Source organism: Panicum virgatum, chromosome 9N (genome assembly GCF_016808335.1).
Source record: "Panicum virgatum strain AP13 chromosome 9N, P.virgatum_v5, whole genome shotgun sequence".
Classification (NCBI taxonomy): domain Eukaryota; kingdom Viridiplantae; phylum Streptophyta; class Magnoliopsida; order Poales; family Poaceae; genus Panicum; species Panicum virgatum.
Window position 1 is genome coordinate 4,514,340 of NC_053153.1, and position 18,891 is coordinate 4,533,230.

Genomic DNA, 18,891 nt, shown 5'->3' on the forward strand with positions numbered 1-18,891 from the left:
GAGTTGTCATTCCAAATTTAGTCAAGGGGGATCATGTATTCGGTGCTCGGCACCTTTGTCCCATCACCAGCTTGCTAGTATATGTGGATCAATATGTGGGAATACCCGCACCCCAACCCCCCCCCCCCCCCCCGGCGCGATTAACCCTAAAAAAATAGTCAAGTGTATAACAAACTATATGCGATCACTGATGGACAGTCTATGAGATATGATTAGACCAGAGTCTAAATATCAGAAACAGGTATGCCTTTTGAATAAGCATGAAAGCTTGTGAACAACATATTTAAGTTCGAAAGTTCATGCTTTTAAGTCGAGTTGACTCTGTTTATTATTGAGACATCGCCCATTTAGGTGTAGATCCTATTAAAACTACATGGATTAGAAATTCCAGAGTGCAAAAAGTTTTCTTAAGTAATCAATTTTACAATCTTACTATTACTAATTGGAGGCTCCTTTCAAGCCTCCACGTGAAGCCACCTAAGATCGTAGGTGGACACTGTGTAAAAATAGAGAAGTCCTAGAAATTCCCACGAAAATAAAAAACATATGGCCATCCATCTGACTACTCAAATCATAATAATCATTGGATCTGTTATCTTTTTAATAAATTACTCACCTCTGACATTATAAAAATAGACTAAATAACCCCCTAAACATGTATCTAAATTACCCACCTTTACCATTATTAAAAAAAGTAACCCCCTAATCTTCGTGAAAAGTACCCACCTATGCCACTAAAACAATAATCAAACGCGTGGAATCAGCTAAGAGGAAACAGGGAAAATATGATGGTAGAAGGAATTGTTTTTTTAAGCAGTAGCAAGAATTTGTTAGTGTCACCAGGGTAGGTATAACGACCCGGCCCGGGAGAACGGTTAAGATCTGCTCTACACGTTGAGTAAAACACACCTGCTAAATTTTCTTGCGCTTTCGTCCTCGCTTCGCGCAAAAAGTTGCAACCGAAGTTATTTAGCCTCCCTGGGCCTGATATTTAAATTGGTCTGGCTTCCCTTCAACTCTCAGTATGGGACAATTCCGGTGGTAGCCTCACTGGGCCTGGTATTTAAATTGGTCTGGCTTCCCTTCAACTCTCAGTATGGGACAATTCCCGCGGATGAACATTGCCACGGCAGCTACAGTAGCGAGCTACAGTAACTCGTGATTCGGCCCGGCCCATCTGTCTCATGGGCTGTTACAATCATCCCCCCTTAGAACTAGACGTCCCCGTCGAGTACCAGACCAACCTAAATACCAGGATCTCCTCTCTTGGCCACGTCCCATACGTCTAGTGCTAACGGTCACATGTGCCACGTCCGTGCGTCCAGTGCCAATGGTCCCTGTGCGACGTCCGTGCGAGGGCATCTGTGCCCCCACGCGCCCGCGCTCATGCCCGCGCACTTCTGCCCGTATGTGACGTGAAACCGCGAGAGTCGGCTCTGATACCACTATAATGACCCGGCCCAGGAGAATGGTTAAGATCTACTCTGCACGTTGAGTAAAACACACCTGCTAAATAATTCTCTTGCGCTTTCGTCCTCGCTTCGCGCAAAAGATCGCAACTGAAGTTATTTAGCCTTCCTGGGCTTGGTATTTAAATTGGTCTGGCTTCCCTTCAACTCTCAGTATGTGACAATTCCTGCAGATGTACAGTGCCACATCTGCTACAGTAGCGAGCTACAGTAACTCGGGATTCGGCCCGGCCCATCTGGCTCATGGGCTGTTACAGTAGGTGAACACACAACAAAGTATGCATAGACTGATAGACGTCAAGTGGTTGCTTAGCAGCCCCTGGGAAGCCCGATGGCGCAAGCGAGCACACAATCGAGCAGGTCAGGGCTCAGGATCACACACGTTACGGCTCAGAAACAAGATCACATCGATCAACTAACAAGGCTCTCATCAGTACCCGTTGTTAGCAGCACCTAACAAGGACCAACACCAGCTGAAATTCCGAGCAAAAGATTTTTTTTTTCAGCAGAGACCCCGTATCAATTACTGCCAATTCCGTAACCACTCCTTCACGAATCTAAGAGAAAAAAAAGATTATTCCGTAACAGATTAGGAAGCGCAACTCACCAAAGTTATTTTTTGACAGATTATTAGGAAGATGCAGCTCACCAAAGCTAACCAACCCGTCCAACCTCCCAAACCAATCCGTCCTATAAAAGTCTCATCAGCATAAATCCAGAGAACATAAGCACACAGAGATCAGTAACCAAGCAATCAGCGGTTCTCACCACCAAATTCAAGAACTCAGGAGGCATCTGTCTCCTCTGCTCTCGCGTTAGCGAAGCCAGCACCCAGCAGAGAAGCATGATGGCGGCAAGAGCAGGAGCGTTGGCGGTGGCGTGCCTCGTGGCTGCCGTGGCGGCGGCGCTGCTGGCCTCGCCGGCGTCGGCGCAATCGGGGTCGTGCACGACCACGCTGATCAGCCTGTACCCGTGCCTGAACTACATCAGCGGCAATGTGTCGACGCCGCCGTCCTCGTGCTGCTCGCAGCTCGCCAGCGTCGTGCAGTCCAAGCCGCAGTGCCTCTGCGCCGCGCTCAGCGGCGACTCGTCGTCCCTCGGCGTCACCATCGACAAGAAGCGCGCGCTCGAGCTCCCCAAGGCCTGCAACGTCGATACCCCGCCGGCGAGCAAGTGCAACTGTGAGTGCTCGACCAAACCCACACCACGCCGCCGGCCGCCGGTTCAGTGCAGAGCTGCCGGCGCCGCTGGTTCTTGCGTAGTAGCTCAATCAAACTACTGCAACTGATTTCGTTGCTCTTGCTTGCAGCTGCCGGCGGCGGCAACGCACCGGGCGCCGCGACACCGACCACGCCGTCGGCCGGCGAGCCAGCGACCGCAGGTAAGACAACCACCATCGCCCATTTCGTTGCTTCTGCATCCTTCGTTTCTTTTTCCTTTCCGCGCCTTAGCCTTCGTTGTCAAGCTGCAACGGATACTGCGAGTAGCTTTGGATTTTCTTTGCTGAGCTGCCACACCCACACGGCTTGTTTCTTACATCATCACGGGAACCCATGCAGGGGCCAGCGGCGGATCGAAGGCGACGCCGACGGCGCCCTACCTGACATCTGGCGCCGGCGCGTCGATCCGGGGGGCGGTGAGCCTGGCGCTCGCATTCGCAGCTGTCGCCGTCTACGCGGCCTTAGCGACCGTGTGAGCATCTCGGCGTTCGGAGATTCACAGCCGTTCATGATGTGTTTGTGTCATTGTTGTAGCGTGAGTTGGTTGATCATGGCATTGAGTTTTGGGCATCACAGCTGTAATATTATTGGTTGTATCTGGTTATTACCACAGTAAAAAATATTGTTCGTGGTGAAATCGCTCGTAAGTTAATGTTCTAGATGCATGTTAAGTTTTGCCTTACCTTACCGGCATCGAGTTCTCGATGTTGTTCTGTTGCATCATTACTCCAACTGCGTTCTCCTTTTGCTCATTTACCAAGTTCATTTGATCCAAAGTTGTAACCTTTCAAGGAAGGGCCCGTTTGGAGCTGTTTTTTCTTTTCAGGCGAACAGGCGGAATCAGCAGAGAGAGAAAAAAAAACTGAGCCTATTCCATACCAGCTCCAGCTGCCCTCGCGCGGTAAGAAACCTGATGATGTCATTAGACACTAGGTAAGAAACAAACCTGACCGACTTGTCGCCCTCAATAATTATTTATTGCCTTTCTTAACTTATGAAACAAGTTTGAAAACCTTGTACAGAAAAGACGCTGCAACAGGGTTTATATATATTTGCCTGAATGAAAACCATGTAAATGGTGCGAAATTCGCTCCTCACCCTGTGTCCTTGACTGAAATTTCATTATAACACAATGCTAAACAATCATAGTAGATCCACAGCGAAAGTGGATAAGGCCTGCTCCGATCCGGCCCAATATTACAGCCTGGCTTCAGCTATATATGGGCCGCAACCTTAACGTTGGTCCATGTGCATGCGGTTCCCATTTTTCTTTTTCATTTTACGCACACAGAAACCTCCTGAAAAGCTAGCCAGGGGAAATGCAAAACTATTTACGTAGCGTACACACGTGTCGGAACAACAGTATGTATGCTGCAGCCTACAGCGGCACGTACTACTGCATCAGGACCGGAGCAGACGAGACGGCCCTCGCGCATGCAACAATCTTTATGCAAGACGGACGAAGTGCGTGTGTGTTTATATCCGGAAATAAAAGAAAAAGAAAAATAAATCACTGTGGCAGACGCCCGCCCACACGTCAGTAGTATCCGATGCGCTGCGCATGCAGTGCACGCGTGCGTTCCGGGAATGGCACGCACCGCGTACACGCAACGCTCGCCGGCTCCCCGCGTGCTCCTCAGCTGAGCTCCCATGCATGGCAAACGACGGAGCGTGCAGCACTGTGCACTGTGTGCACAGGCATATGCAGGTGGAAAAAGTCTATATAACCCTAGGGGTGGACTATATAACCCCTCAATCTATAAAACGGTCTATATCACCCCCCTAAATTTTTCAAAACCGGTCAAATTACTCCCCTAAAACAGTTTTGAAAAATCATAGTAAATCACAAAAAAACATAAAATGAAAAATCTAATTATGTTGGACTCCAAATGAGTAAATCTACACAGTGAACATATAATGTGATATGTTTTAATGCATTTTTTACAGCTACGAAGAAAAGTATAGATCTAAAGTTGCAACCAAAAAAATATACTAAAGCATACCATATTATATGTTCACTGTGTAGATCTACTCATTTGGAGTCTAACACAATTGATTTTTTTATTTTATAATTTTTTGTGATTTATTATAATTTTTCAAAGAAGTTTTAGGGTGTAATTTGACCGGTTTTGGAAAGTTTAGAGGGTGATATAGACTGTTTCATAGATTGAGGAATTATGTAGTCCACCGCCCATAGGTGAGGGGGTGATATAGACTTTTTCCTATGCAGGTGGATGATGTATCGGATCGGAGGAGCGCGCGGCCGGCTTGTGCTGGGCAAACGGGCACTTCGTGCCGGGCATTGAAAGCGCTGCCGCGCGTTGACGACCATGCATACACGTACGTAGCCGACGACTGTAACCGTGCGGCGTGCAGTGCAAGCCCCGGCCCGTACGCCGCCCAGCCCCATGCGTGCGCGCACGTACGCACAGTTCCATGCATGCAGCGAGCACGCCCGTACGGACGGCGTGACACGGACCGTCGTTATCCGTACCACGCTTGGCGCATCACTCGGTCCGCGTAACAGGACACCACGCTGGCGATGGGGCTGTGGCAGGGAGGTAGAGCTAGGAGGCCGGCAGCCAGCAGCCGGGTAGTGCAGCCCGCGCGCGTCTGCTTCGTCTCTCCACGTCCCGCCGCGCCCGGAATTGAATTTTTTACATACGACGAGTAGTCCTCCTGCCGGCCGGGCGCCCAAGCCATGCCGTGCTCCGGTGGCACTTGCACGGATTGGCATGGCGCGCAACGCGCGCGGCGGCCGCCCGGTGCGTCTATGCGTACATGTGGCTTACGTACGCGCGCACCAACTGCCAAGCTGGTGGGTCGACCGTCGACGGCCCGGGAACTGCACTGCACTGCAAAACAGCGAGCGACAAAAACAGCTGCGGCCACGGACGCGTCCGAGGTCTTAAAACAAGGCAATGCAAACGGCCGTCCCGCGACTGTTGCTGCAGCGCAGGGCTGTGCGGTGTGCTGCCTGCCCAGCCACGCGTGCATGGAGCCACCCACAGCCCACAGGGACCCCGCAAGTCCGTCTCTTCGTCCGTCCATCAATCCGCCATCAGTCTCTCGGCTTGGGCTAGCCTTTCCGCTCGAGCTCACATCCATGCACGTACGTCACCCTTTACTTCCGCTCAAGTTCTCGTTCCGGGTGCACAGGAAGACGAGTCATCAGTTCCATCCATCCATCCATCGGTTTCAGTTGCAGGGATGGGTACGGCCATGCATCCATCGGAGCAGGTACAACAATTCGCTTAAAGCTAAGCTAGGGCTTGTTTGGCTGCAGAGACTTTTTTTAAGTCTTTGGAAATTTTTAGTATTTAGAAGTATTAAATAAAAGTTAATTATAAAACTAACTGCAGAATCTTGAGGCTAAATTGCGAGACAAATCAAATGAGATACATTAATATATGATTAACGGATGGTTACTGTAGCATTAATGTAGCAAATTATGAATTAATTAGACTCATTAGATTCATCTCGCGAATTAGCACTCAGCTGTCAAAAAACATTTATAAACAGATTTTATTTAATACTATAAAATAGTAAGATTTTTTTTGATGTGATAGAGACTTCTGAAAAAAGTCAGCGCTCAAGTTTTCGTTCCGAATGCACAGGAAGACGAGTCATCAGTTCCATCCATCCATCGGTTTCAGTGGCAGCGATGCGTACGGCCATGCATCCATTAGAGAGCAGGTATAACAATGGGCTTAAAGACAAGCTAGTCAGTATTTTTACTAATGTGAAGAAGAGAAGGGAGGAAAGAGAAAAGAGTTTGGCTCTTGTTCTAGCACCAAGCTTGACATGGAAGCATATGCATTTGTGGACCTAAATAAAAATACATGTGAGAAGAGTAGGAAAGAGAAAGTAAGACATGGCATTACATAATAATAAAAAAAAAATAGAGATAAATATGAGACAACTATTATATAACTTAGCTCTTATCACTTGGTTTATAACCAAACATTTGGTTTTACTATTAACCATGCTCTCACCCTGTTCAGGATGCGACGGACAGCCACTGCTTCTTTTTCTTTTAATTTCCACCCCTCTCCGATCCTCGCCTCTCTTGGCGTGGTTGAGATCGGACTTGACAAAAAGAACGGCGAGTGGAGTGAGCAACTGAGCACGGGCAGTCGGGGTACCTCCTGTCATCTCCCAACACACCTCTACTCTACCTCCGGCCTCCTGGGCTGCGTCAAGATTCGTACTGACTGCCGTGCCGTGCAGCTGCTGGCCTCGCCAGTCGCCAGGCCGACTGCCGAGTGCAGAGTTATGTTTTCCACTCCTCGAGGCCCGTACCGTACCACTACGTGCCGTGTCGTCACCATCTATCTGTTCTCACCTTTGCAGTTTGCACACTCTCTTCTCGTCTCTCGCCACCGTGTTATAGCTCTATTCGTCTGGTTGTGGCTAATAAACGATGCTGATTTATTATAAAAGAAAAATATTATTTACGAATTGATAGCTGGTGGTTAAAAAGAAAAATACTGCTGGCTAGCTGATGCAAACAGAACTATTGTTTTTGGACCTGCTATATAAAGCCTGAAATGCCAGGTTTTCTTGTGCAACAAAAAAAACCAAAATACATGTACTACTACGCATGGTTCCAATACTGTTAGCGACGTACGCCGACTTTTTTATGGATGGAATCTGGCCCAACCGGCACTGCGGAGACTGTGCTCACGGAGCACGAGGCAGCAAGCAGGGGCGGATACAGAGGGGGCTAGGGGGGCTCAAGCCCCCTAATTACACGCAAAACACTGTAGCAAGACCTCTAAATCACTATTAAATCTTCACATAAATCAATATTTCTATTGTTTCAGCCCCTTTACCTCCAATCCTGCATCCGCCACTGGCAGCAAGGTCTGGACAATGTGTTGGTTGGTTAACAATGGCTGCTAAAGCTGCGAGACGAACAGAGCCATTACCAGCAGGCCACCTCGCCCTGACGGCCGGGACCATCCCCCGGGCCGGGACCCCGGACACGAGCGAGCAACAACCAGCAAGCCGGCGCCGGCAAGGCCAAACGTTTGCACAAGTCGGCGGCGTATATTACCAATGGGAAACAGTGGTTATACTGGATGGATACAGTACAGTATTTCAGAAGATACGGTCGGCCGCGACGAGCCTGCTTCGTAATCGTGCAAAGCCGCGTGTCGACAGCGACGGCCAGCCAGTGTCATCTCGATGCCATCGCCGTACTATCTATGGGCCACGGCATCACTGTGTTCGGCTGGTCTACTCTCCTCCAGCGCTACAGTAATTTTCTCTCACACCACTCCAGCCACCAGCTCCAGCTCCAGTTAGACCAACAGTATTTTTCTCTCACAGCATTCCAGCTCCAGCCTGCCGAACACGGTGATTGTTGGCTACTAACGGTCGCGAACGGCAGCGAAGCCGACTGGCTAGCAGCCCTGAGTAGCGCCCCTGCCTGCCGGCCGGGATTCGGGGACGGATTTTTCGGTTGGTAGTGTAGGGGTAAAAAAACCTCTTGCCTACCTTAAGTCCAAAGCACTGTGGAACATGGCCTAACTCACAAGACGACGGACCTCTGTGTATGATGGAACAGGGGTTCGGGAGTTTTCTTGATCTGCTGTGAGAAGGTCATTCTACCTCTCAAATAATACTGTGGGAGCGGTTTTACCCTGTAGGTTTTTTTTGGCGACTAACGGTCAAAAGGATGAGCAGATGCGTTGCTCGCTCGTCCTCTCATCCTTTGCTTGCGACGATCGAGTTACATCTCCGATTCTTCAAAAAAAAAAAAAGTTACAGCTCCGTCCTTTCCCCACTTTTACCGGCCTCCCGCTGCTTTATCTTTTTTACTCTGTCTTTGCTTGCAGCGCAGCACAGCGGCATCTATCCATTCTCTATCGCATCCTTTTGCTTTTGCTGTTCTCATCTCCGAACACCGGGGGGCAGTTACCAGCAGCCTGACCGTAGCTCAAATTTAGCTGCGCCTGGTAAATGCAGACCACAATTCACAGCTCACCGGCTATTTCTTGTCGGATTTCACCTTTGACGTCCTGAGTTTTTGACAGCTACGGAGCTGTTCTTCGCCTAGGATTCCAGGGAATCGAGAAACGTCAGCAGGCAACGACCAGTCAGAAGTCAAAGCCAGCATCTTAAATTCCCAATCACATCTCACGAGCCAAAGCCTATTCAAGTGAAGGTAGCCAAGCCGGTAGGTGAAGGGTGAGGTCGCAGCACGTGACTTCCCTACACCTGCTGGGCCCAAAAGGTGGTCAAACCTTGCTCTCTCAACAAGGCAACACGAGTGATTACATCACAAGCTCTAAGCAAACGGCCAGCTCCCGTCTAAAAGAATTCAGCTCTAAGCAAGATTACAAGAGTAACCAACTTGCCGAAATGAATGCTTTCAAACCAGACACCATGTCTGATGTGGAGGGCAAGCAATCTGATAAGAGTATGGCACCATGCACACCTTCCAGGAAACAAGACTCTGACCAAGAATTAGTAAAATTTTAACCCCACATTTTTCTTTTCTGTCACAGCAATGAGCACAGCAAATGCAGGCATCATTTTGCTTCTCAGGTACTGCACCACAGGGATAAAAGTTACGGATATGATTACACATTTGCAAACCTCGCAAGTCACATCAATCGATCACTGTTCCCTCAGCACCGGAGATCATGATCCAGGATCAGTTCAATTCAAGCATCGTTTCACCTTTTGCCGATTTGCAATGATTTTACATCTCATGCTCATACCCATGCACCCCAAACCTCATACTGACAGGTTTCCCAAAGGCAAAAGGAGAAGAAAATTGATATACGCAAACTAACATCCCTAGAAAGAGAGAAAATTAAAATGGTGGGAAAAGGTTTCTTGAGCTGTGTAGTTATGTACATATTTGGGCTGATCCTTGTTTGAGCATGGCTGTTCACAAGCAAATGGTCAGTTGCAAAATTGCCCAACTATCCTGCAACAGCAGCATAGGACATGTTAGGCAAGATATCCAGGACTTCTAGATTCTTGCAGCAAATCACCAAACTACAAATTAGTTACCTTTATGTTAGTTTTGTTGCAATGTGCTTCTCAAGCATCTGGCTAAAATCTAGCAATGAAAACCAGATTAAAAAGAAGTCAAGTTTACACCTGATCATCCAACCAATCTTTGACCACAGTTACATCAGGGATCCAGTAACCTGTGTCATCAAGGCAGTTGTGTGAACAGAACGCTTAAATGTAAAAACAAGCAGTTTTATCGAGAATAGACCAAGCTTACCTAAGTACAAAACAAGCTCCAACCATATGGCAATGTGAGCCAAATTAGTAGAACTTCATTCCTCCAGAGTTGTAAGCATACGGCAAAAGCTCTTCCACCTCAATTCTAGAGCTGAAATAGCCCATATTCCTTCTTCTAGGACGGACAATTTCAACCTCAGCCATGAAAATACTGTACACGGGTCTGTGATCAGAGAAGCGGGATTCTCCACGTACATAGGACAATTGCATGAGGCCATTACCATACCACAAAATGCGGTCACACCTTCAATCAGACAAAGAAAAGATACATCAGGGAGTTCCTGTGGAGTGACTCAAAGCAGGATGCAATTCTGGTGGATACTAGGACAAAAAAAATTACCAAGCTGGTGTTCTCCGCTTTTCTTTGGGGCGCACACCATAATAAAGATCTGAGTTGAATGAGTACTTATATGTTGGAGGAAAGTAGATCCTGCCTTCTTTCCATCCCTGGAAAACACGCCCATATCTCCGTTCTATTCGAAGCTGTTTCAAAGCAGGGAATTTAGACATGGTTCTCACACCTACTAGAAAAAGGAGGTACTGTAACAGAACAATAGAAAAATACCTGATCTTTCTCCAATAGTTGCTTCCAATTATGCATTTCAACAAGAGCTTTAGCTGAGCAGTACGAAAGAGCGATCCGGTAATTCAAATCCCCAAGCCAAATGATACGACTGCAGGAACAAAAGGAGTATCAAATTAGTGCCAGTTCTCTGTTGCTACTACACCACTATGCATATAAGGAGCATCGCCTCTAAAAAAAGGAGCATAGATACGTACTCATGCTCAAGAATTGTTTCTGGTGACTTAACATAACCAGCACCGCGGACCTGAGGAAATCTAGTCTTCCTTAGAATTTCCATAACATCAGAATTCCTTCGCAGTTCATCTCCCTCCTTTTCCCCCGAGGTCAAGTGACAACAGATAAAACAAAAGGTTGTGTGGTGCAAAGACATGCTTATGGATATAGAACCCTGCCGCAAAATAAAAGCATGTCCAGTAGTCAATATTGTAGTTATCCACATCCACGTCTAAGGTGATCAATCTAAGAACATTGAAATGTTTTCTGGTAAATTTCTAAGCAAAATGCATAGCAGGTCAGAACTGAAAACCATGCAGAATGTACATAATTTACCTTATTTCCCAGATAACCCATTAGTCCTCTACCCACACAAGAAACTTTCAGGTTTCTCACATCATTTCTTATTTCGCTGCGTACCCAAATGGTGAGAAATATACCAACCATCTGCTTGCTGGCAACCAAACAATACCTGGTATAAACAAAACATCTGTAGTTAGTCTCAGGAACATAGAAACAAAGCATAATAGGATTGTTAAGGTCAAATGGTACAAAAGTATAAAAATTGTATACAAGAACAAGCATGTATACAGATTTATAAAAAATGGAAAAGAATACCTAGATGTATTTGGCTGATCATTATTTTCTTCCATGGGCGCTGAGGCACCATAGCCATATGGGAAGGGTGAAAGATATGTTCCATTGCTTGTATCCTCCTCAATACAACCATCATCTGGTGATCCCATGAATGGGAAATTTCCATCAAAGTCACTTGGCCTGCCTCCCAAGCTAACTGGATCACACACACTGAACCTACGATCCAATCTTGGCTGCGATAACATATGGTTCCCTTCAACTCTTAAACTCCGGCTAAGGTTGAATGATCGACGATGCAAAAATGAAAGACTGTCCTGCATTCTCGACGATCCCTCAAAATCAGCATCCAGTTCAATAACTGGATCAGGGACAGGAGATGGTGTGCGATAGCCACCATAACAGCACGACCCAGGGTTCTTATTCAATGTCCTCCTAACAAGGGATACCCACTTTTTTGCTGGGAGATTATCTTCAGTGCCAAGAACATTTCCAGCATTCAAGGGAACAATTTCTTGAAATCTGACAACAAGAAACAGAAATCTTAGGGATTAACTCAAGAACATATAATTAAGTCAATTTCTGTCCAAAAATAAGGAAGCCCTTGGGCAGTACACACCCCAACACGTAGATATCAGCTGGAGGTGAAGAATGGAGCCAGTCATCAAGATTTAATCCCCTTGGTGGCGATTTACCACCTACATTCCATGTGGAGGCAAACACTCTACAAAAGCAAAGGAGAAAAGGAACTTGGTCAGATTATTGCAGTAAAGTCAAACCGCAAGAACTACCTAAGAGTAATATGGTTCATAATAACTGACTCATTTTCAAAGCTGAGTTGCACACCACCATACTACTATTGCACAACATATCTGTTTTTTCTCCGGACATTTCATTTAGTTTCTAAGCCCACGAGGCAAAGAAGCACATGCAGTGAAAAAACTCTACCTGTAATTCTGAACTTCTGTCAGGCGTGCTTGATCGACATCATTCCTTCCTCCACGGATTCGATCAATACTCCGCTTCGACAACCCGTCTATAAGTCATTAAGGAGCAACAAAAGCAAAGATTAATCGGATGAACCAGTAAAAATTACATAGACAAAAAACTTCATTTGGAGTACCAATGAAATAAGTTTATCAAAAAGAGGATCTCTGGCAAAATGAAAGGGAGGTAGCTGCAATCTTTGATGCCTTAAGAGAGAGAAAGAGAGAGAAGGGTGGTCCAAAAGCTTTTTACTGACCAGTTCTGCTTTTCTTAGCTGTGCCTGCCTCCCTCTCTGAGCAGCTGGTCCTCCTTTCATCGCCATGCTCCTCCCTTCCTGAACCACTAAGCAAATTTAGCCTAAACAAACAGATACAGCAGATGCAAAGAAGAAGCCATTTGTTTGAGTCCGTTTGAGCAGAGTAGCCAGAGCTGTCGTCTCGGAAATGAAAGTGGAAACTTGACATGTAAGCATGCCATGAGACGAGAAAGATACAAAAATTCCAAGCAGCAACAGACAAACATCAGCATCAGTTGGGAAAAGGTGTCTGATTGGGACATTCTAAGGACCAATACCAGGAACAAAGACTTTAAGGTAGCCGTGTATGATTGTGATATATTTGATGGTAATGTATTTATCATTGAACCAAATCTAGGAACTTAGACCGGAAAATCTGGTAAATGCAAGAAACTTCAAGCACAAGATGATAAAAATTCCACTCAACAAACATTCCTAAACCACAGTTTGGGAGAGCCAGGCACACAAAAGCAGCAAAAGTAAAAGCAGAGGTCGTTGGTTGAGACTTGAGACTTGGGCCTTCGATTTTCAACAGCTAAGAACTAAGCTAAAACAACTTGGCGATGACAAAAGAAGTGCCGCAAGATGCTCATCACTGAATCAAAACGATTTCAGTAAAATGCAGCGGTAACGTCACCTTGGCTCGCATCGTAATCCGCGTGGAAATCCTGCGCCTTAGACTTGACGTTGAACCACTTCCTCACAAGGGATTTCGACCAGGAGAGCTGCAGATGAACAAGCAAGGCAGAGCAAGCCGATCAAAAACACAGCAAACGGAACAACAAGACCCAGCCCAGATTGAAGTGAAACCAAGCAAATACCTTGCCCTTCTTGTTGCTCTCTTCCCTCATTGTCTCATACCTCCCCGTCCACAGCAATGGAGGAATCCGCACCCCTCTCTACCCCTCCAGGGAGTCTCCTGTCTGCCCCCCAAACAAGGCAGGGCGCGCCCTCGGCGGAAAGAACCCTCAAATCCCGCACAAATTTCAGCTCAAGGCAAGATTCTGATCCGGGAAGCCGCAAATCCTGGTCCGAATCGACCGACTGCCGAGTATAGGGCCAAATGCTTGAGCTTGCCGCCACAGCCCAACCGCGCCGGGGATCAAGAATCCAGCTTCCCTTGGCGCAGAAAGAAGAGAACACCCCCACCAAATCTTCCTCTCCTCGCAATGGGGAGCAACGAATGCTTGCCCCCGCTCCGCAGCAGCAGCTGCAGCCTAGCGCCGTAGCGGTATGGCAAGCGCAGGTCGCCACCGCTTCGCTCCTGAAATCCCGAATGCTCTCGTCCGCCTCTCCGTAGGCCTCCCTCGCGCTCTACGGCTCCGTAGGGGTTAAGCAGGCAGGCTAGCGGCACGGGCAGCAGGAACAGGACTAGGAGTAGAGGTAGAGAGCTCAGCACAGCAGAGCGGCGTCTGGTGGTGCGTGCAGTGCGAAAGCGAAACGCAATGGCCTGCCCCCGCAGATCTGCGCTCTTTTATCCCCGCTCAGTCCTCGCTGCCCGCGTGGCCACTGTCCCCGAGCTCTGGGTTCTCTATTTCTAATCTGCCCCTAATCTCGGCCAGCTCGCTCAAACCCAAGCTGCTTAACAGTAAGCTGGGGCGAGCTGGGGCCATGGCCTTCTTGGGAGGAAGAAAAGGTGCGCGTGCTGGCCTGGGAGAGTGACCCCTAGTGTTTTCCTTACCGATCGGTAACCGCCGGTTACCGCCGATTTTTACCGATACCGCTACTAGGCGGTAACCCATACCGGCGGTAAATTTCGAAAAATTTCGCCCGAATTTAAAATTTTCAAAAATATTTGAAATAAAAAAGGAAAAAATATGGTAAGAAAGTAGAGATGACATACATCATTCTAATATAGAACATGTTCAAATATTTGACTGTTTGGGCACTCAAAAAAATAAAAAAACTTTCGGACCGGTAATCCCGAGCGGTATCCTCTAATCCCGAGCGGTATTCGGCGTTTTCTGAGCGGAAATCGGCGCGTTTGGACCGGAAACCACTGCATTGTGAGTATTTCTTGATTTTACATTGATTTTTAGATGTTTGTTGTGTAGCTATATTCAAAAACATGTGTTCATATTAGCTATATGGATCCATTTGTTCATGGTAGTTGGATGTTAATTTGTTCATTTTAGCTATATGTATATATGTGTGTTCATATTTCAAATATGTACATATATTTTCATTTGTTCATTTGTTCATTTGGACCGGAAACCACTACTATGTATTATATATATTGACGATGATGGTTTGTGAGGACTATGGTTGTGATGATTTGCATGGACTATTGTTGTGATGATCTATATGGACTATGGATGTGAATTTCTATTTTTATGGATATGAACTTCTATTCTATGTATGTGTAAATGTTATATAATTGTTTGATATATACCATCAGTAATGATATTTACAAAATTACGGTGAAATGCTGCCAAAATTTTTAATTTTCCAAAGTCATACGGTGTTTACCTGTTAAAAACGACGGTTACCGGTCGGTAAACATCGATTACCGGTCGGTAAACAACGGTTACCGGTTTTTTGAATTTGAATTGTCATTTCGAGCGGTTTCTAGCGGTTTTCGGCGATTTACCGCCGGTTTACCGATACCGCTAGTTGGCGAAAATCGCTTTACCGTCGGTAAGGTGAACCCTGGTGACCCCAAATGGCAATACAGATCAGAAACAGGCTTCTGCCTCCGCCAAAAGGAAGGTGTGAAAATCGCATGCCATTTGCTGGGTTTCCAACCAGATTCCGTGCACAAATCGCATCGTTTGTAGGAGTATGTATGATAGATTATACTTAGGCCGTGTTTAGATGTTTTGAAAAAAAATTTGCGATAGAATCTTGCGAATTTGAAGTACTAAATGAAGTCTATTTACAAAACTTTTTGCACAGATGGGTTGTAAATCGCGAGACGAATCTAATGATGCTAATTAATTCATAATTAATTAATAATTAGTGGATGGTACTGTAGCATCACTGTTGCAAATCATGGATTAAGTAGACTCATTAGATTCGTTTCGCGATTTATAGCCCATCTATGCAAAAAAATTTATAAATAGACTTTATTTAGTATTCCATGCATGTGTCGAAATATTCGATGTGACGGTTTTTTTGCGTTTATGGGGGTGGGAACTAAACACAGCGCCTTTGCCCCGTAGCGCTGGCTGCTGCTACCACTGAGCCACTGCAGGTCTGCAGCCCCGGCATGCGCCACTGCCCGCGGGCCCGCGCCACGTTGGACCCACCTGTCATCGTGCCGGTCTTTAAGCAGGACGTCACGCTTTGTCGTAGGGTTTGCGGTGAATTTCTTCTTTTGGGGGGTTTCGATTTCATCTCATTCTCATCAGTCGTTCTCATAGGCATAGCACGAAGCACAGTTGAACTACTGTAACAAAGTTAAACAAATCCGAAACACCCTGGCCCAATCTAGTATAGACTAGTAGTAAGTAGATCCTCAGAGACGCTCGCGAAAAAAAAAATAGTCCTAGGGGCGACGCCTTTCTAGTTTCTACTACGTTTTGCCATGTTTTTCTTCCCTCTCACAGCAGACAGCACAGCCATGCGCCGTGCATGTACATTACTACATTCTGAATCTAGCTAGCGTGGCTACCACTGCGTGACATACCTATAGTCGTTGTCGCTAGCCAGGGGCAGTGACCAGTCGTCGTCCCGAACCCCGACGTGGCCAGAACCGTCGCCTTGGCTGCTCGATCGTCTCCTCACTTCACCTGGGAGACTGACACGAACACGGCCGGATTCTTCGATGCATCGTCGTCCGGTCGACGTGACACGTACGGTTGTTACACGAACATTTAGAAAGATTCATCGATGCCGCAGTGGCCAGCGCGCGCTTTACCCGGCGCCATCTGCACGTCCCGTTCCCGTGCTAACCCGGCCGAGGCGAGCGGCTCGGCCGACGAACCGAGGGCCACGGCGACGCTCCTTTCCATTCCCCGCCGGGCAATGGGCGTCGCCGTCGCTGCTTTGCATGCATGCATGCGAGCTCGCCTCTCTCTCTCTCTCTCACACACACACCCCTAACAGCTAGCTAGTAGCTATACGCATGGGTGTGCGTGAACGATGCATGGTATGGCACGCACGATTTCCTTTTATCTCTCTCTTTTGTTCGACCTCCCCTGGATCGAGAGGGCCCACGTCTGTCCTCACGCGCGCGCCACACGTACGAAGAACGGGCGCGTGCGTGTGGTGTGGCTGCCCGGGCATGTGTTGGTGTGCACTGTTCACTCCCCGAGAGCGCGCGCGCGGGTGTAAATCTCTTTGGTGCAGTGTCCCCTGGCTACGACATACTACACCGCTACAGCGAGCTATCGATCGAGCTAGCATCCATGGCAGCATGGATGAGAGAGAGAGAGAGAGATCGATGAGGGACGATGATATGGCGTGGACGTACTGATTGGTTTTTGTTTCGGAGCCAACTTCCGGGGCCGGATGATCGGATCGGATCGGAGCTAGCATCGGGCTCGCGTCGCACTGTCTTCTCCGCGCTGGCTAGCTACTAGCGCGTGTTGGCAGCGGACCGCCGGACCGGACACTGTAGATTCCACGCGTCCCTGTCTACTAGCTTCCGACCCCTCCATTAACCTGGCTAGCTAGCTATCAGCTTCGGCGCACGTGCACGATACGTTCCATCGGATTTGCTACATCATATCTTGAGATCAATAATCGATCTCTCAATCCAAGTTTTTTTCCATTCGGATTATTTGCAATTGCATTGCATTGCTCATAGTACAACGTACAAAACTAGGACACACACACACACACAAATGCATGCATGTACATCTTTGTTCAGTTCAAAGAAGGGCGCGCATCGAGATCGGGGGCGACGTACGTGGTAAGAGATCAGAAAGAACTAGAGGTGATTACATGCCGGCTGATCCGACAACAAAATGCATGAGGGCGACGCGTAATCTATCCGATGATGCTTAGGATTACGGCTAGGACGGAGTATACGCGAACATGCTGCGTGCGCGCGTGCATGAGTGCTCGGAGGCGTCCTACTAGACGGCGGCCGGAGGGGTGTCCCCGCGACATCCACGGCGCGGTCGGCCTGAGTCGCCGGGACCCAGGCCGCTGCCGCCGCCACGCGCGGCACGGGCACGGCATGGCCGCGCGCTGCATGCTCTTCAATTCGTGGGCTCCGGGCGGCGGATAATTTTGTTTGCTTCTTTCTTAACCCTATCGATCTGCCTCTGCTTCTCCCAAAGCAAGCGGCTCGATCGTAGTGATGTGCCGAGTTGTTTAATTAGGTGCTCGATCGATCTAATACATGCTTTGCCCCGGCTACTTGCAGTGATCTCGCCTAGCTAGACTCATCATCTAGCTCTCTGGGATCTCGCTTTGAGGCGTTCTGGGGGCAATAACCTAATGGCATGGGGCCATGGCCCACGGGGTGGCGAGTGAGAGTGCGAGACCGATGGGTTGGTTCGTCAAGCTTGCTGTGTGCAATGGCGGGGTTCTTTATTTTGTCAGATTTACCCCTGCAGATGGGAGGATCGACGCCCATTGGTCCACGTGGCATCGGAAGCATCGTGAAAAGAAGCCGGCCAGTTAGACCGTGGCATGTAGTGGTATCTTTGACTTCGAGGCTGTTCGGATGATCTGATGAATAGTATTCGACTGGTAGAATAAATAGTATTATGTGAGAGGAAATAAACCGAAACAAACTAAGAATCGATCAGCCGAACAGCCTCTTCCCCCGAAGAATGTGTTACTCTTTTTTTTATTACCGTAAGTACTACTGTGCATAGAGCATAAAAGTACTATAAAACAGAAGCTTGCATTATAAAAAAAGAAATAAAAGAAGCGTGCAGGGATCAGATCGCATCCTTAATTACTGTTTCGTTGCAAATAAAAATGATCCTGCACGGGAATGTTCTTGACTGGCAGCTGCTTGGAGAGAGCACTTCCACATGATCTGCTCAGAAAAGCTGGAATGGAAGCTGATGGTGGGTGATTATCCTGTTAACCAAGCAGTCAGCAGTGGCACGTCCCAATCATCATCGCGGCTTTCGGGAAAGGCAGCATGGGGTTCTCTCTCTCTCTCTCTCCGCAGAGGCAGCAGCACTGGCCGGCCAGCCTCGCGGACCGTGCAGTGCGCCGTCCCGGCCGAGCACGACCGCAGCCCCACCGTCAGGTGAGAAGATGAGAGGAAGCTCCGCCGCCGTCCAGGCCACCTGGCCTTCGTGAATTTCTTCACAAATAAAGCATCCATCCCTGGCGAGTCTCGAAATAAAC

At 47.8% G+C, this 18,891-nt stretch overlaps 2 protein-coding genes and 1 long non-coding RNA gene across 5 annotated transcripts; 2 read left to right on the forward strand and 1 right to left on the reverse strand.

Moving 5' to 3' along the window:
* The first annotated feature begins 1,479 nt into the window (after positions 1–1,479).
* LOC120690977 lies at positions 1,480–15,281 on the forward strand. The gene is made up of 3 exons (XR_005682057.1): positions 1,480–1,490; positions 1,827–1,829; positions 14,303–15,281. It is a non-coding gene; the product is annotated as an uncharacterized LOC120690977 (long non-coding RNA).
* LOC120690976 (non-specific lipid transfer protein GPI-anchored 5-like) lies at positions 2,193–3,354 on the forward strand. The gene is made up of 3 exons (XM_039973917.1): positions 2,193–2,650; positions 2,779–2,850; positions 3,029–3,354. Exons 1-3 carry the CDS (start codon positions 2,314–2,316, stop codon positions 3,163–3,165), a joined length of 546 nt encoding a protein of 181 aa, XP_039829851.1. The 5' UTR covers positions 2,193–2,313; the 3' UTR covers positions 3,166–3,354.
* LOC120690975 (type I inositol polyphosphate 5-phosphatase 4-like) lies at positions 9,164–14,094 on the reverse strand. 3 transcript variants are annotated; one of them, XM_039973916.1, is made up of 13 exons: positions 13,455–14,094; positions 13,271–13,358; positions 12,595–12,672; positions 12,300–12,387; positions 11,971–12,075; positions 11,376–11,873; positions 11,094–11,229; positions 10,739–10,932; positions 10,524–10,632; positions 10,299–10,441; positions 9,939–10,202; positions 9,719–9,858; positions 9,164–9,632 (listed from the first exon to the last, which is right to left on the reverse strand). In XM_039973916.1, exons 1-11 carry the CDS (start codon positions 13,482–13,484, stop codon positions 9,983–9,985), a joined length of 1,689 nt encoding a protein of 562 aa, XP_039829850.1. In that variant the 5' UTR covers positions 13,485–14,094; the 3' UTR covers positions 9,164–9,632; positions 9,719–9,858; positions 9,939–9,982. The 3 variants fall into 3 exon arrangements, with proteins under 3 accessions (XP_039829850.1, XP_039829849.1, XP_039829848.1); XM_039973915.1 differs by lacking the exons at positions 13,271–13,358; positions 13,455–14,094 and having other exon boundaries at positions 9,962–10,202; positions 12,595–12,817; XM_039973914.1 differs by lacking the exons at positions 13,271–13,358; positions 13,455–14,094 and having other exon boundaries at positions 12,595–12,817.
* Positions 15,282–18,891: the final 3,610 nt, after the last annotated feature.

What these genes read in the sequence shown, in the direction of transcription:
- LOC120690976 (XM_039973917.1), top strand. Translation starts at nt 2,314, where the DNA reads ATGATGGCGGCAAGAGCAGGAGCGTTGGCGGTGGCGTGCCTCGTGGCT. An exon ending in GCCGGCGAGCAAGTGCAACT is followed by an intron (nt 2,651 to 2,778) that starts GTGAGTGCTCGA and finishes TCTTGCTTGCAG; the next exon opens with CTGCCGGCGGCGGCAACGCA. An exon ending in CGGCGAGCCAGCGACCGCAG is followed by an intron (nt 2,851 to 3,028) that starts GTAAGACAACCA and finishes GAACCCATGCAG; the next exon opens with GGGCCAGCGGCGGATCGAAG.
- LOC120690975 (XM_039973915.1), bottom strand. Translation starts at nt 12,802, where the DNA reads ATGTCAAGTTTCCACTTTCATTTCCGAGACGACAGCTCTGGCTACTCT. An exon ending in GCTGATATCTACGTGTTGGG is followed by an intron (nt 11,874 to 11,970) that starts GTGTGTACTGCC and finishes TCTTGTTGTCAG; the next exon opens with ATTTCAAGAAATTGTTCCCT. An exon ending in TGGGTTATCTGGGAAATAAG is followed by an intron (nt 10,933 to 11,093) that starts GTAAATTATGTA and finishes ATTTTGCGGCAG; the next exon opens with GGTTCTATATCCATAAGCAT.